This window comes from Haliotis rubra, unplaced genomic scaffold (genome assembly GCF_003918875.1).
Source record: "Haliotis rubra isolate DU_JTF1 unplaced genomic scaffold, ASM391887v1 Scf61, whole genome shotgun sequence".
In the NCBI taxonomy this organism is placed as follows: Eukaryota; Metazoa; Mollusca; class Gastropoda; order Lepetellida; family Haliotidae; genus Haliotis; species Haliotis rubra.
Genome location: NW_025767313.1, coordinates 2,191,883 through 2,211,229, shown reverse-complemented (window position 1 = coordinate 2,211,229; position 19,347 = coordinate 2,191,883). Strand labels below are relative to the sequence as shown.

Genomic DNA, 19,347 nt, shown 5'->3' with positions numbered 1-19,347 from the left:
AGAATTACTAGCACATAGTTGTAGGATTCACACCATATCACAGCATATTCCACCACAAACATAATGTTAAAGGTGTTGGTGGAACAAGTTTGTCCCAGCAGAACATGCAGTGAATCACACCACCCATGTTTGACTTGCATGAATAACCTGTACAAACTTATAATGTGTGTGCCACTTTGAAATATTCATAACAGAATTACCACTGACAGCTCACAGCCACCAGGTGCTGGACATTATCATGTTGACTTGGAACATGTTTTCTATCATCATACATACACTATGTATATGTTAGAGCCTGAAGCATATGTGACAAACCAGTTTCTGAGTCATTGACAAATGTCTGATGGATCAGCTTCATACTGAACAACGCATATGTACCATACAGCTCACATATCTGTATCACAATATTTTGCTGACACTACACCTTGGGTCATCTTTCATCCACACATACCTCCATTTTCCGTCAGTAATTACCATATAAACTGTCATACATGGAAACAGTGGTATAATGCTGGAAAACTGGCAGTGAAACTCAGGGAGTTGGTTCTGTTTTGATTGTGGGTATAGTCTGCATTCACTTCCCAAACCAAACAACTCATTTTGTGTATCATTGTACTGGCTTTAGTACAAGTCATATCTGTCTAGTGTATGTATACATCAAGTTCTGTGTGTGAAGAAAATCATCAGAAATTACTTCAAGCTCATTTCAGGCTATTGCCTTCTCAGGGTCAGACTCTGCCTCAAAGTCAGATCGGCTATATCCTCAAATACATGTAGCTTATAATTACAATAGATATAAAATGTTCAAGGAATTACTACACACAAATGAACATAATCTAACTGACATTACACTAACAACACCAACTCTGTTACTATCCACATAAAGAGCACAGCACATGCTTTCCGGGGTGAAAAGCAATGTTGTCAGCAAAGCACTTCTATGAACATGATGGCGAATGAATGTCTGAATGCTAAGGTGGGAAGAGTTACTTCCCTTGAAATGTGATGTGTCACTGATGCATGCTCACTCTGATGACATGAGTTGACATCCAATATGATTATAACCATAGGAAACATTCACAAGTAATTAAGTAAACAAAGTTCCAGTCACCTGAAAGAAAGGTTTCATCTCATGCAGACAGATGAATGATCAGCCACAGAATTCATCAAGGATTTTCTTACATCTAAAAATGTTTCAACATCAATAAGAAATTAAATTATTCTGTTTTACAACTATTTAAATGCCAGCTTTAAAAATCTGTTAATGAAAATGTTTATTGACATAATCCAAAGTGATAATCCTTGTTGATTTCAATCCTATATGAAACTGACGTGAGTTCCTGCCAAATGCTGAAAAAGATGCAGAAGAAGCCACAATCTTACCTCCTCGTTGATGCCATTTCTACTATCTAATGTATCCACACTCTTCCTCAGCATACTACGGGATAATTTGTTACAGATTCTCACTGCTTGCATAGATTGCTGGAACACAAACAACATCAGTGTTTACAGGAGCTGTCAACATATTGTCCACATGACCTCAGGTTGTTTGTGTTTATTGATTCATGTGCCATGTACATACTCCTGGCTGGGACATGAATGGCATGTATACGTATAATGATAGAAGTTCAGATGATATATAGAAAGATCTGTTCATTTTGTCATAAATAATATATAAAAGCGAAATACTACTCTTATTACATAAGCTGGGTTAGGCTTAATATGTTTGTTTATACATAAATATGACAAATATATTTCAATAATACAGAATTAGTGTTACCTAATGCACAAAAGGTAGGGTGACAGTTTCACAGATTTGTTAACCCTTTTCTAGTTCACGGTCATCTTTAACATAACAAAGTGAGTGAGTGAGTGAGTGAGTATGGATTTACGCTGCTTTTAGCAATATTCCAGCAATATCTCGATGGGGACACCAGAAATGAGCTTCACACAAACATAACAAAGATGAGACTTGATGGTAATTGTGTTATGCAGTGATCCCTGCATGTCTTGCAAGGCCAGTAAATGTATCAGGGTTGACCTGAGTGGCTTAGTCTACTGTGTGTCATCATACTTTGATGGCATTAGTGATGCTCACAACATCACTCACTCGACAGTCTGGCCCAGACTTAAATATTTACTGGCTTCTACAACATAGCTGGAAACCAAATGAATGTGGTGCTAAATAATACTACTACCTATGACAAACCCAATTTCATGATTACTCATAAACAGTATGCGTATGTCCAAGAATCCTATAGACAACAGCAGAAGAATCAGGAGTTTTTTAAACATGCTTTTTTCTGTCAATGATCCTGCCTGCTGTTTATTATTTTTTTTAGAAATTATCATTTAAACTATTAATTTGTATCCTAGAGACTTGTGCAAGTCTACTAGTATATCTAAAGGCATTCAATTATATTTGGTTTGTTTGTTTACAATTTTTCCACCTATGGCGGTCTGTAAATAATCAAGTCTGGACCAGACAATCCAATCATGAGCATTGATCTATTGGAATATGATGCCATACATCAACCAAGTCAATGAGCCCAGCCACCTGATCCTGTTAGTCATGACAAGCTGGGTTGCTGAAGGCCACGTCTAACCCCCAGATAAACTGAATGGGGAACTAAACATGTACCAAGATGTAGCACAAAATATAGCACAGGCAAATTTAGATGAATATTGAAAAGAAAAACAGAATCAATATTTTAATTCTGCTGTCAAATATGCTGCTTAAATCAGAGGTAGGTTATTGTGATTTGAACTCTGATGAAACAGTCAGATTCAAACATGTTTCTTAATCAACTGAGAACTAACTGCCTATTGTTTAATGGTTCTGTGGATCATAAATATCCTGACTGATTCCTTTAAACCAGTAACTTGCAACAACCCTATTCCTCCTCCTCCTCCTCACCTTCCATCTCTTCCTTGCCATGAAAGCCTTGAAGTTGTCAATATTGATCACAGCAGATCTTCTGGCATTCTCCTGCTGTTTCTCTTGGGGCTGAAAGATGATACAAAACGTTAAAGTTATTTCCAACATAACAGTAATCGTTACTGCTACTCAGTGAGAAGGATTAACTTACAACAGTTAACATCTAGCCATGTTATCAATGCACATCACTTAAGCTTGAACCAAATAAACTAAAGTATAAAATAGCCAGAGATTAACCACATAGAAGAAACATATTCTACAAGCTCCAAATGTAATTAATGTTCACAATCACATAAAATTTGAATTAATATGCTTTGATTAGTACACTGAAGGCCTGAGAACATCTCTTAACATCTCGCAAGAAAAAATACACAGTCAAATAAAACATAATTGCAAACAAGATGTTATTCATGGGAAGATTTATTTGTGCAAGTTAGAAAAATGTAAATACTGAAAATACATCTGTTGAGATGATTTGTATGTGCACATAAAACTATCAAGTGACAAATTGATTTTAACTTTAATAAAACAAGTTTCACTGGCTTCTAAAGTTATGAAGATGCAAAATCATGCTTCTACTGGTGTTAAATTTGCTAGTCTTTGGCAGTTCAATGATAAGCCTGGCTCCCAAAATGATTCCACTATTTTTTGATAATTGCTATAATTTTAATATGAAACACATTTTGTTGGGCCTAAAAATACATGACTTATGGGACTATATTGACAGAATGTTAGAATTGAATTAGAATTCCTGGATCACCACAGCATGATGTGTGACTTTGTGGACAGAACAAAACAGCAACAATTCACAGAGGAATATCGACATTCCTGCAGGAGAACAGGGATGGGATAGAGATCACTTTGGACAAGAATAGGAAAACCACTAGATCAACTGTGGGCAGCATGTTGAACATTGGACTACAGATTGTCAGTTTCCACTGTTAGATGTACATTCATACAGCAGGGAGGCGCATCACAATACTGGTTACATCGTAACATCTTTATTAGTTGCCGTGGTCACTCAACAGTCATATACTACAGTATATAAATAATGGGAAAGAAACATACATGCATTATGTGAACATGAATGCATAATAACAAGACATAAAACCATTTTACAAAAGTTTTAGAAAACAAAAACAATCTCCACAATGCTAAGTATGGTATGGTCATTCCATTTCATGTCAAGCCTTCCAGATAGTGCCTCAACTATTGTAGACAATATAGAAAAAGTTTGTCATCAACATCATTAGTCAAGTTCTTTTGAGCCATTTCCATTAAGGACAATTTTGACAAATAGGTCTTACAATGTTCACATATGACTGTCACAGGCACTTGATGTTACTACACTGGCTTAGTAATCAACAGTTACTGCATACAAGACTGTTTAGTTGTGTACCCTAGCACGATACAGGGCATGCACCAAGAAACCACATCAAGGGAGATAACCCTTCTTAACCTTATCAATTGCTCAATGATTTAAGGGCTCCTCCAAGCAACCCTGCAATAAAACAACCTCACTGGAATCTTCTCAGATGAATACACATTTCCTCTACAACAATGTAAGCAAGCAGGCATATATGAGATCAGGCATACTTGGATTATCAAGCATATGCTGCATATTTGATGAATATGAAAACAATCATTAGGACCATTCTTTTCTATGTTGGTAGACAATATGTTTTTAGATACAAGTGCATTTGCTTTAGCGCAGCAACAGGAAGTTTGTTATTGTGTATGATCTATCTTACATCAGCCTTGTCAACAGAATTACTGGATAAAATGTCTCAGTGTTTGCTACTTCAGTATATACAGTGAGTGAGTGAGTTTAGCTTTATGCCGCACTCAGCAATATTCCAGCTGTATGTCAGCGGTCTGTAAAAAATCGACTCTGGACCAGACAATCCAGTGATCAACAGTATGAGCATCAACCTACGCAATTGGGATACGATGACATGTGTCAACCAAGTCAGCGAGCCTGACCTCTCAATCCCGTTAGTCACTTCTTACGACAAGCATGAGTTACTGAAGATCAATTCAAACCCGGATCATCACGGGTCTCAGTATATACAGACAACTTGAGAGGAGAAAGTCCCCTGAATCTGATGTTGCAGAGACTGACACAGTCCCAGCAGTATCTAACACACACTGCTACAAACAATGAATCACTGACATACCTTTATCCAGGGATGAGCAAGGCACTCTTCAACACTGGACCTTTTTCTGCAAACACATATACAAAAGATTCAAATAAAAAAAATTACATGGAAACATATGAAGAACCAGGAATAGATTTTGAAATCTTTCTTTCGATACCAGTTTTGCTCAAACCTCATATAATGTTCGCTTTTACATCATGTCTCAGTCCAAATGAGATCATTGTGTTTAGAGGAATATACAGCAGTGGCTCTTGGGGCCTTGCCAGTAAGGGGATAAAACTGCCAGGCTCTGAGTACAATGGGTGGGGTATCTCATGTTAAACTGAGGCATGGTATCTCTGTGGGCTAGCACTTTAATACCCTCAAAATTGTAACACTACAAAAAACAGTATTTCATACCCTACATGTCCGAGTAATGGCCTTAAGGAGATCAGCTTTCAGTGTTGTTGTGCAAAGGTTCAAACATATAACCTCACAAAAATAGATCATATGTTGACCCCAAAGTTCTACTAACTGCACATGTATCAAATTTTACTGCATTTGGGAAAAAACATCCCTGAGTTATCACCATTCATACAAAATATCATTTCTGAGATGATGTTTACGATGGTCAACACACAACAGATGGCGGACAAACAGGCCACAACATGAGCTTTCAGTCGGATGAGTTAAAAACTGTCTCTCCATGTATACACATCTTACAGCCCTGTTTACCTGGTGTTTTTGACAAAGAGTTTTCTGATGAAGTCTTTAGCGAGTTCGCTGGTCTGAGAGAAGTACTCCTCATCAAAAGTGTAGTTGACAGCGGTGATGTTGTGGTATGTCTCCTGCTGGTGGTCACCCAGGAAGGGGGATGCCCCGCTCAGTCTGTGGGAAGGACAAACAAACACCTGAATATTTCAGAATAGCACAGCATATGATGAAAGTGATTAATAATGAGCAACAACTAGTAATAACTACAGATTTAATCAAATATTAGGGTTGGGTATTGCCATAATTTGCGATACATTGCGATATGTGTTGGCGTATTGCAATATGTATTGCAATATATTGTGAAAGTGTAACACATGGTTTAAGGTAATGAAATTTCTGTTTCTTTTCTTTTGAAACAATGCCACTGGCCACTGCCACTAGTGCCAGGACTGTCAGGATGTATATGGTTTAAAAGTCACGCAAATGCAATTATATGATCAATAAACATTCTCAAAACTATTAACGTATAATAATATAAAGGATATAGAAATGTTATTAGTATTCTTGACTACATCACGAAAATTACTGATCATGGTCACAGAAATTGCCGATCGTATCGGGTGAACCGGTTCGTGAAAAGTGTACCGCATATAGCGTATCGTAAGTTCGAATTGCAATATACCAGTTAACCGGTATTATTGCCCACTCCTATCAAATATGAAAGGAAATCATTTTCAAGTTACTGGTACAAAGGGAAAGTAAGTGACAGTTTTAGTTTCCAGTAATGAATTAATACATGTCATAAAAACTATGAAAATGTCTCAGTGTGATCATCAATCATGACAGTTATACAAGTGTAGTTTTGATGGAAACAGATGACTGGACCATTCTTTCAGGGTACAGATGTTACCAGTTGAGTGGCCTGGTTATACAGTCGTCATTGATCCAACATTACTAAGTCTACAGTCAAACACTGTTGTCTAAACAACACACCTTTCTAACGCCATCATTCATATAATGTTAAAATTATGGAAAGTATTTATCTTAATCCCAATTTTCTATCAGAAATCCACTGTCCTGAACTGTTTACCATCTTTGTGTGTCAGTAATTTGTCATGTATTCTAGAATATGATACCCTCAAGCAGACTAAGTGAGTGAGTGAGTTTAGTTTTAAGCCACTTTTACCAATATCACGGCAGGGGAGACCAGAAATGGGCTCCAAACATTGTGCCCAAATGGGAATTGAACCCAGCTCTTTGGCAAGACAAGCGAACGCTTTACCCACTAGGCTACCCCACCGCCCCTCAAGTAGCCTGGGGCAGTGGGGAAGCCTAGTGCTGATGTTTCTTTTTGACAATATTTTGAAGGTTTTTACGATCATACATTTGCTCTTCAACCTTGCTAGAATCAGATTTCCTATATGGCCAGGGCGGCGGTTTAGCCTAGTGGTTAAAGTGTTTGCTCATCACACCAAAGACCCGTGTTCGATTCCTCACATGGGTACAATGTGTGAAGTCCATTTCTGATGTCCCCCGTCGTGATATTGCTGGAATATTGCTAAAGCAGCATAAAACTAAACTCACTCACTCACTCACTCATTCAAGCAGACTAAGACTAGTAAGAATTCATAACTAGATTACTAAGTTTGGAAACTGAGACATGTTCATATTCCAATATCTAGAGACAACTATCATTGCATGTTCCACACAAATCATACTGAATGTGCAAAAAGGAATATATTCTAGGAAATATAGATAATGTCATTATTTCCCAGGTTAATACCATGTCTATATAGTGTATATATAACTTTGAGCAAAGTTGCCCCCATGGGCAAATGGAGAATAAAACCTTTTGGTAAGGTTCATGCTCTCTCGTTTTCACTCAAGTCACATATACAAAACTATGAAATTATTATGTCTACAGTAATAACAATAATAATAACCTGATTAAAGATCTTCAATTTCAATTTGGAAGATTTTACTAACACTTGTTGCCGACTCTGAGAATGCAAGATAAATACTGATATCTGAAAGCTTGCCAGCTGTGATGGAAGTTTCCAATGAATCAACATCTGAGTTGGGTCTCTATCAGCCAGACAAATGCAAATCTGTATATAAAACATGTGACCTACTTATATATTCTGAAATGTTGAGTCACTGATTAGAATCATTCCACAACATATATCAGTTATAACGCAGAGCAAAATGTGTGGAACACATGTGACAAGGTGATGCAATATGAAGGCTGATGGATGTGACAGGGAATCCATGCTATTGCCAAATATCTACACAATATACTTGAAGTAAGACTGCATGATCATTCAACCTGCCTGCATTCCAAATGAAAACATTCAACTTCCATTTTTATTCTAGATAATAACATAGGAGTTGGCAAAATATTGATATATCTCTAAGAAATTGGATTGTATGTAAAGTAGATTTAGAGGAGGAATATACCTTTTTCTTGAAATGTCCAGAACTTGTGGGTAGATGTTTGCCTAAGAATTTGCAAGTTAATATGATATCGTTTAGCAATATCCTTAAACAAAACAAAACAAAACAGAAGACATTAACAATCTAGCTCGTTTTATCTATTATGCATTCGAAAGGAGAGAAATGTTAGAAAAATAGAAACTAGGTATAACAATTCTAATAAATTCCAGTACAGCCATACATATATATATTAACGATATTTTTCACTGGAGGTGTAAGGTAATCTACGCAGGTAGACAGGTAAATGTTATCAATTTTGAGAAATTGCTTCCTGTTTTCATTCACACGTTCATACCTGTCTGGAATATGAGTATTATGAGCATCAATATGCATATGGGCCTGTGGCCTTCATACATATTAAAGATGCTATTGTTGATGATGATGATGATGATGATGATGATGAAGAATTAAGAATACAATGAACAGTGAACCTGTGATGCAGTTTCTGGGTTAATCTCTGAGTGTTAAACCTCAGTACTACCCCCTGCAGACAGCTGGACATTGAGGGCCCAGCCTGAGAGACACACACAGCACCCAGGTGGGGAATTCAGCACGGGCCTGGCTCGTGACAAATCAAAGGCCAAGTTTACACTGAACCACCCCAAGACAACAGGAGGAGAATCTGCTTAATGAACCTCCTTGTCTCAGCCCATTGATGTGAATGTCTACACTAATATTGCACACACCTTCAATGATTTAACTCATTTCTAACAGATACATTCAGGCTGTATGACAATGACTGAACTACCCACTTGGCACTAACATTGATGACAGGTTCAGATATCGAGAGTTAAACCTAATCCAATGCTGTACTATCAAAGGTACTGAGAGATGAGCAAAAGTGTACAGTATCAAATACCAAAACATCAAACAAAATGTTCCACTGCCATAAACCAAGTCACTGTCTTACAAAAAGAGGATTCAATACTGAGCTGAAATGTCACATTAAAAATATTTCAGCAAAATCACTGCAGGGGCACACAGGAAATGAGCGTGATGAATTGTACACATATGGGAAAATGAACCAAGCTCTAAACCGTGACGAGTGAATGCTTTAACCACTAGGCCACCCAACTGCCTACAAGCAGATATAGCTGAGTAGATAGGCCATTGTGGGTTAAAAAATGAATTCTAAATACATATATTGCTGCTCTAGCCATCATGATAAACTTTAATTTGGAAATGGTGAGCATCAGTCATTGGTGAGCATCACACAACTGCATGGATGTTAAAAAACACTTTTAGCCAAAATCACCACCTCAGATTTACATTATTTTAAAAACAATTAGACTGCAGCTGCAATCCTCATTGCTGGACATAAATCTGACAAAGAAATGATTAAACTGGGTGTGGCATCAGTAATTTAAGAGATCTGAAGATATGGAGAAGTTGGGGTTGGAGCTGATTTTGATGCTTAGATTTATGTTTACTGGTGGAGATAGCTGCTGTAGCATATGCCCCCTGTGCAGCAGGATCTGTGTATATCACTCCCATCTCCAGGCAGGCTAACAGATGCCTTGTGTAAGATAGGGATCTGACACACCAGCATCTCAAGGTACATTGGGTAAATGAGAAAACAATGCTGCATACACAGAGGCAACACCATTTATCCATTTCACAAAGAATTTCCCAAGATTGGAGCAATTCATCTACCCTATTGAATTGCTCTGATGTGATTATCTAAGTGAAAAGGGTATGTGGCAATGATGTGATAAAAGATACATGGTACTGGTTTTGCCTCCTGCATGGGCACAGAATTTCACATGTGTATAAGGGAAGGATTTATGGGTGTAGGAACTTGTTAGAACTAGCCTGGTCCTATATATCAGACATGTTGTTCCTAAATGAAGAGTGAATTCTGCTAAAGCCATGTCAACATGAGCAAACAAAAACATGAAGGAAGAGCTTGTATAGATGTAATCTTGTAATGGATCTTCCAAAATAAAATGGACAATAATCATGCCAGATAATATCTGGAAACTCAAGAAGTTTAAAGATGAAATCTCCTAGAACCTTTTGAAGGTATTCAGATAGTACTATACTGTATTAGTACCTCATGTGGACTGCAATAGAAGAGGTCCCCTGCATCTTATGCCTGCCATTTGTGTGTATTATATAAAAGATTGGATGGTTAAAATGGTGTAACCTTGATTTAGATTTCACCATTATCTGGCTGTTGGGATACAAGTATGTTGGTTCTCATCAGAGACCATATGATAGATCTATTATATGGTCTCTGCTGTTAGCAAGGGAGAGCACAGTGGCTGTTAGAGGGTACCTGTCTCCATGGGAATGCACAGCTACTGTGGGCTGACTCAGATGTATTGTTTTATTCCAAATTTATGTTTCCTTGATAAGGTTTCTTTAAAAATCCTTGAAGCAACCTCCAGCACCAGCGTGAAGTCAATGAGGAACTCTCCAGGGTGTGAATCCATGATGCAACCACATCGCTGTGTAATGCTGGTAATGTAATTACTGTGTTTATTACTGCGTTGACAAAGTCACTTCTTGGGAAAAAATGTGCAGGAGGACAAAAACTTGTGTTTGTTGGACTGCCACCATTTGGCAGAAGAACAAACATGCTGGGAAAGAAGTGTCCTTGTGATGGAAATTGGCTTAACCAGACTCATTCTCAGATTGTGGCAGACCTGAATGCCAATATCAGCAAGCCATATGTTAAAAAGAATGAACACGTATACCCCCAGTCTAACCTGCTACTTTCAAGGACACAGTTCCTTCTATGAACTGTCACAAGCATAACATCATTAATATTTATTCCACATTTTAATATACTTGATAAAAGTAGATAAATCTCACATACTGATGTCAGTGTCTGCTGCAAATCCTGATGCTTGGTAAAGGGAGATAAATCCCACATACAGATGTCAGTGTCTGCTACACATCCTGATGCTTGAAAAAGGGAGATAAATCCCACATACTGATGTCAGTGTCTGCTACACATCCTGATGCTTGAAAAAGGGAGATAAATCCCACATACAGATGTCAGTGTCTGCTACACATCCTGATGCTTGAAAAAGGGAGATAAATCCCACATACTGATGTCAGTGTCTGCTACACATCCTGATGCTTGAAAAAGGGAGATAAATCCCACATACATACTGATGTCAGTGTCTGCTACACATCCTGATGCTTGAAAAAGGAGATAAATCCCACATACTGATGTCAGTGTCTGCTACACATCCTGATGCTTGAAAAGGGAGATAAATCCCACATACTGATGTCAGTGTCTGCTACATGCATCCTACTGATGCAGTTCTGCTAACATCCTGATGCTTGAAAAAGGGAGATAAATCCCACATACTGATGTCAGTGTCTGCTACACATCCTGATGCTTGAAAAAGGGAGATAAATCCCACATACAGATGTCAGTGTCTGCTACACATCCTGATGCTTGAAAAAGGGAGATAAATCCCACATACTGATGTCAGTGTCTGCTACACATCCTGATGCTTGAAAAAGGGAGATAAATCCCACATACTGATGTCAGTGTCTGCTACACATCCTGATGCTTGAAAAAGGGAGATAAATCCCACATACTGATGTCAGTGTCTGCTACACATCCTGATGCTTGAAAAAGGGAGATAAATCCCACATACAGATATCAGTGTCTGCTACACATCCTGATGCTTGAAAAAGGGAGATAAATCCCACATACTGATGTCAGTGTCTGCTACACATCCTGATGCTTGAAAAAGGAGATAAATCCACATACTGATGTCAGTGTCTGCTACACATCCTGATGCTTGAAAAAGGGAGATAAATCCCACATACTGATGTCTGTCTGCTACACATCCTGATGCTTGAAAAGGGAGATAAATCCCACATACTGATGTCAGTGTCTGCTACACATCCTGATGCTTGAAAAGGGAGATAAATCCCACATACAGATGTCAGTGTCTGCTACACATCCTGATGCTTGAAAAGGGAGATAAATCCCACATACTGATGTCAGTGTCTGCTACACATCCTGATGCTTGAAAAGGGAGATAAATCCCACATACAGATGTCAGTGTCTGCTACACATCCTGATGCTTGAAAAAGGGAGATAAATCCCACATACTGATGTCAGTGTCTGCTACACATCCTGATGCTTGAAAAAGGGAGATAAATCCCACATACTGATGTCAGTGTCTGCTACACATCCTGATGCTTGAAAAAGGGAGATAAATCCCACATACTGATGTCAGTGTCTGCTACACATCCTGATGCTTGAAAAAGGGAGATAAATTCCACATACTGATATTAGTGTCTATCTTGTTCACATCTTCATGCCTAATAAAAGAAATAGATCTGTATCCTGATGTTAAGGGTTGATAAATCCTACTTCCAGGATGGTACTGCATGATCAGCTTATACCAGTAAAGTGTATGTATCACACCTCACATCATGGACAGTTGGATGTCTGCCACTGTCAGTGAAATGCATGTCAGCAACTTGAATATAAAGCACTAATGTAGTTGACAGTAGGAACTTGAGAGATAGACAAACATAATTGCCAGGGATAAAAAAACAAAAACAGTGATGGTTGTTTCATTGGTAAAAGCAATCGGATCATCTATGCATCCAGTGAGTTAGCCTAGTCTATCAATCATATCTTACATCACAAAAATACAGCAAATACTGACTGCATTACGAGTACGGTCTGACTCTGAGGTAGACCATGAAGAATGTTGTCTGAAGACAGCCCAACTGCCACAAAATGATCGCCATAGTGTTAAAACACTAGAATCAAGCACGGGAATTCAACACCAAGAATCAGCTTGACTGGCTTATTCCAGTGGATAGCTACTAACATTTAATGTTTGATGCTATACAAATTATTCAGAATTCATCACCAACAACCCGTCACTGCTTTCTATTGAAGGTGACTTAATGAAGAAAAATCAATTCATTTGTATATATTCTTTTCTTCTTGCATAACAATGTCTCAACCATTGGCATTATGAAACTCTGTCTAATACACATCTGTAAATCCTAAACACAAACCCCTCATCACCACCATATTACCTGCATGAAATACCCTCAACCAAAACCCTCATATAAATCTCTCATGTTCCTTATCCATTTCATGCAAACAAGTATCTCTTCCTACAAAAATCCAATGATTTAGAATCTGTTTAGGACAAAAACAAAGTCTTAACCTGGAAATATGCACATATGATCATTGGTGCACTTTTCTTTTTTCCTTTCCTGCATGCATTTGGTGTTGGTGCATGCAGGTAGAGCCAGCAGCCTGCCGTGACTCATGCACATGTGTGCAGGTGAGCAGAGACAGACTTGCATCACATCCTCTCCCCAACACACATTGCAGCATTTTGAGACTTCAACATGATCAGGATATGATAAGAAAATATACTACTCTTGGAAACTGTCTTTTTAATACTTCTATAATGGGGTTTCCATCCTAGGATAATGCAGGAGATTGCTTATCATGACTGAAATGGAATATTTGCTTTTTCACTTCAGCATGGGTCTGATGAAGCTGTTACTGGTAAGCTGAAGAGGAATTCACTTCCTGCTTCACAGATGTACTATGCAGAGATACAAAAGGTAAATTACTAACCAAGAGAAAACACATCTTTGAAAGAAAACATCCTCTTTGGAGTCAAAGTAGAATGAAAGCTTCCTGTGTAGGTTCAACCTTTGATTATTGTGATTATTTTGTATAAATTGTCTTCTGTTGTGTGGGGATTCCAGGTGGGTATCCAGTGCCTTTACTTTGTGATAAGGCCCCATCATCTGAAGACTGTCTGGTCATAATATGTAGTCCTTATGTATAATACTAGTATGTAGCATTGATCAAACTGCTGAGGTTCAGTTTGAAATATTGGTTTACTTGGTGCAAAACAACATTTGCTCATCATTGAAGTGTCTTAAGTTCAAATTCAGTATATGTACAATGCAATTATTCAACAATTTTCAATCAATTAAAAGCCTGAAGCAATTGTTCCTTAGTTCTCAGTGAATGTTATTGAAATTGAAAGTACAGCATATTCTGCAGCTGGTGTGGATGATCTCACATGTGATAGAGAGGAAGACAGGCTTTCAGTAGATCTATTATAGGAAGGCTGACACACTATCAACTTCCTTCATCAGTAGCTGTACAGGCCTCATCATCATAACTCTTGTACCATATGCCCTGTTTACCAACACCATATTTGTTTAGTTCTGAATATTTAACAGGTCATTCCAAAACACACTTCTACAGTATGGTGAGAGGTTTATGTATGACTTGGGTATGGCTGAGTTAGAAACAGACAGAAATGGCCCATTTTGTCGAAAGCAAGTTGATCGAGACATATTGATGTTTTGCTTGGGTGAATAAAAAATTGCACTTCCTTGGTCATAACTTTAAGGAAACAAGCTGAAAAGTTTCTGTTTCTGACAATCAGATCTCCTTTAATACACGAACACTAAATAATGAAAACAATGCCCTTAGTATTAATGATGCCATCAACACCAATCCAAAGCCTTGTTATAACAATCTGATAAATATGCAAATGATGTGCCATTTGGCGTCATCTTCAGAAATGAAACTATGTCTTAAACACTGACAATTTTAATAATGATATAACAATCAAACCTCACTTAAGAAATACTGCTTGAAAAAATACCTGAATGGCTTGTTAATTGACTAGTTGGATGGTTAGTTGGCCAATTTCATTCAGGCATACAAAACCCCATGTTAATTGATGGGATTATCTCAATCAAATGACAATGACAGCCAAACAATCAAGACATGTAACTAATTAACATAGCTGTCCAATGAAACACACCCCTTTGATGCTGCTGTGTAATAAATTGAAAACCACTGCCAAGTGTAGTTTCTGTTCAGTAAGTGAGACACATTAGTGTGTAGTTAGCCCTGTTGGAAGCTGAAATTCACTATTCTGGAACCAGATTTTTACATAAACGAAGCATGTTATGTAGCATCAATTCACATGAATATTCCCTGGTTGGAAAGGTTTCCAGGTATCGGATGAGTTCCAATGTACATGAAAAAGAAATGTTTACCCTCAGTTCCTTCCCACTAGGCAGAACATTATTATCATAGTTTTGTGCATATACAGATATTGTTTACAAAGTGGAAGAACACTAAGCTTATAATCTCTAAATACCTCCTGCAACCAAATAAGGTATAATCAGATTGTAGAGGGTATCTGTCATGTGAAGGGCAACTGTCACAGAATGTGTGCAATATGTCCAGATGTACCTGTTTAGTTTATTCATACCAAAAGTTGTATACATCATTCAACATTTCTATGTATGCTTTCCTAAACAAGCAAATCACTGATAACATATTACTGCGATGAGCAGACTAGACAACTGCCTGACATCATGAAATGTACATAGATGCCTCACCTGCTGAGAATGGCATCCATTCTCATCAACCTCAAGATGAGGTAGCATTACCTGCAAGAAACCCAGCTCACCAGAGAAAGAGGGACTTTTTCTCATGGAATCTGGGTTTATTAGCAGAGCAACACATTACAGCACATGCTGGAAGACAAGCGGTCTGCAGCAGGGAATGACAGTTGCATGCTTCAGCTTACACACAGCATGGGGTGGATACACACAACATGGGAAGTTAAACCTAGGGTGGATACACACAACATGGGAAGTTACACACTACACGGGGCGGATACACACAACATGGAAAGTTAAACTTGGGGTGGATACACACAACATAGGAAGTTACACACTACACGGGTGGTTACACACAACATGGACAAGTTACACTTCGGGTGGATACACACAACATAAGAAGTTACACACTACATGGGGTGGTTACACACAACATGGGAAGTTACACACAACATGGAGAGGTTACACACAACATGGGAAGATAACACTCAACATGGAAAGGTTACACACAACACAGGGAGGTTACACTTAACTTGGGGAGGTTACACACACAACACAGGGAGGTTACACACAACATGGGAAGGTAACACACAACATAGGGAGGTTACACAACATAGGGAGGTTACACACAACATGGGGAGGTTACACAAGGTTACACACAACATGGGAAGATTACACTCAACATGGGAAGGTTACACACAACACAGGAAGGTTACACACAACACAGGGAGGTTACACTTAACTTGGGAAGGTTACACACAACACAGGAAGGTTACACACAACATGGAAAGGTTACACACAACACAGGGAGGTTACACTTAACTTGGGGAGGTTACACACAACACAGGAAGGTTACACACAACATGGGAAGGTTACACACAACATAGGGAGGTTACACACAACATAGGGAGGTTACACACAACATGGGAGGTTACACACAACATGGGAAGGTTACACACAACATGGGAAGATTACACACAACATGGGAAGGTTACACACAACACAGGAAGGTTACACACAACACAGGGAGGTTACACTTAACTTGGGAAGGTTACACACAACACAGGAAGGTTACACACAACATGGAAAGGTTACACACAACACAGGGAGGTTACACTTAACTTGGGGAGGTTACACACAACACAGGAAGGTTACACACAACATGGAAAGGTTACAACATAGGGAGGTTACACACAACATGGGGAGATTACACACAACATGGGGAGATTACACACAACATGGGAAGGTTACACACAACATGGGAAGGTTACACACAACATGGGGAGGTTACACACAACATGGGAGGTTACACACAACATGGGAAGGTTACACACAACATGGGGAGGTTACACACAACATGGGAGGTTACACACAACATGGGGAGGTTACACACAACATGGGAAGGTCACACACAACACAGGAAGGTTACACACAACATGGAAAGGTTACACACAACATAGGGAGGTTACACACAACATGGGGAGGTTACACACAACATGGGGAGGTTACACACAACATGGGGAGGTTACACACAACATGGGAGGTTACACACTACATGGGAAGGTTACACACAACATAGGGAGGTTACACACAACATAGGGAGGTTACACACAACATAGGGAGGTTACACACAACAAAGATCACTTACATAAATGGGCAGGTTAAACACAACATGGGTAAGTAACACTCAATTATAAGCATAGGCCACTACCAGCTTATTATCTACACTGTACTCATCAGTCCAGTCAGACTTCTGAACAAATACTCAAATCTGATCCAATAATTTCTAGAAATGAGGGCCAGATTATCTTTCACATATATCAGGCCTGAAAACACCTTTGCTATATTTATTTCCTGTTTTTGTTCCCATGTGTTCATGTGCCTGTCTGTTCTAACTCCTCTGGTCCTGACAACTCATGCCTCCATCCTGCATAGTAACATTTTCTCAGTAACACAAATCAGTAAGAGTCCATACAAAATACATGCAGCTGACATGAGAGAGCAATTCTTACCATATGCACATAGGATTATAGCTATAAGCCACAAATACAAATAAATTTCATAAATACAGTATTGTACACAAAAATAGGTGTAATGTAAAAGTGCATCTCCTTGAAACAAGAGTACTGGGTGGGGCTGAGCTGAGTATCTTGAGAATAATGCTGTAGACCTATACCAGGCCCTTGAAGGATGTACGCATCTGACATATATTTTGTAGATCGGTATGACAGACATGTGTGGTTGACATACACAAGATAGATGTGTTCCCGGTAGTGCTCCCACCATGCCCTTCCTTCCACCAAAACATCACTCGTTCTGTCTGTAGCATGCATAGAGCTGCATGGGAATAGGATCAGAGTGTTTGTGGATCACACTCAGTTCGAAGAGTTAACAGAGTAACAAAAGGAATGTTTTCATACAAATTCTTCATTCCAAGGTTTGGCTGCACTTGCTCAATTTCTGTTCAGAAAACATCTAGATATTTATCTCATTACAATAGGTGTTTCATGTAATTTCACCTGTAGAATATGTTGCAAACAGTGGCTGCATGGTTGTAATAGTTTTGTGTCATCCAATCAAGAATCTGACAAACAGAAAACAAGCAAAGAATAAAAGACAATAAACAAGCAGTAAGCTTGCCAAACTATTGCGTAAATGAGCCAACCATCAGACAACCAGAAAACCAGCCAACCATACATCAGCGTAAATCAGTCAACCATCCAATAGCATATATACCAGTCAACCATCAAGTAGCATGTACACCAACCAACCATACATCAACGTAAACCAGTCAACCATCCATTTGCATATAGACCAGTCAACCATCCAATAGCATATATACCAGTCAACCACACAACAGCATGTAGACTAGCTAACCATCAATAGCATGCATAGACCAGTCAACCATCCAACAGCATGTAGACCAGTCAACCATCCAATAGCATGTAGACCAGCCAGACATCCAATAGCATGTAGACCAGTCAACCATCCAACAGCATGTAGACCAGCCAACCATCCAATACCATGTAGACCAGTCAACCATCCAATACCATGTAGACCAGTCAACCATCCAATACCATGTAGACCAGCCAGACATCCAATAATATGTAGACCAGCCAGACATCCAATACCATGTAGACCAGTCAACCATCCAATACCATGTAGACCAGTCAACCATCCAACAGCATGTAGATCAGTCAACCATCCAATACCATATAGACCAGCCAGACATCCAATACCATGTAGACCAGCCAAGCATACAATACCATATAGACCAGCCAGACATCCAATACCATGTAGACCAGCCAACCATCCAATACCATATACCATGAACACCAGACCACAACCATCCAATAGCATATAGACCAGCCAACCATCCAATACCATGTAGACCAGCCAACCATCCAATACCATGTAGACCAGTAGACCAGCCAACCATCCAATACCATATAGACCAGCCAACCATCCAATACCATATAGACCATCAAAACCATCCAATAGCATGCCAGACCAGTCAATACCATGTATGGCAGACCAACCATAAAACCATCCAATAATATGTAGACCAGTAAACCATCCAATAGCATGCAGACCAGTAAACCATCCAATACCATGTAGACCAGTCATGCAGACCAGTAAACCAACCATCCAATACCATGTAGACCAGTCAACCATCCA

At 38.8% G+C, this 19,347-nt stretch overlaps 1 protein-coding gene across 2 annotated transcripts in view; it reads right to left on the bottom strand.

Annotated features, from left to right (window-relative positions):
• Positions 1–19,347, bottom strand: part of LOC124255807 (death-associated protein kinase 1-like) — a 149,178-nt gene that overhangs the window by 81,117 nt on the left and 48,714 nt on the right. For both annotated transcript variants that reach the window (XM_046689740.1, XM_046689739.1), the window contains exons 6-9: positions 5,812–5,964; positions 5,116–5,161; positions 2,918–3,007; positions 1,384–1,482 (exon numbers count right to left, since the gene is read on the bottom strand). In XM_046689740.1, the coding sequence (XP_046545696.1) occupies positions 1,384–1,482; positions 2,918–3,007; positions 5,116–5,161; positions 5,812–5,964 (388 nt within the window). The remainder of the gene's footprint in view (positions 1–1,383; positions 1,483–2,917; positions 3,008–5,115; positions 5,162–5,811; positions 5,965–19,347) is intronic.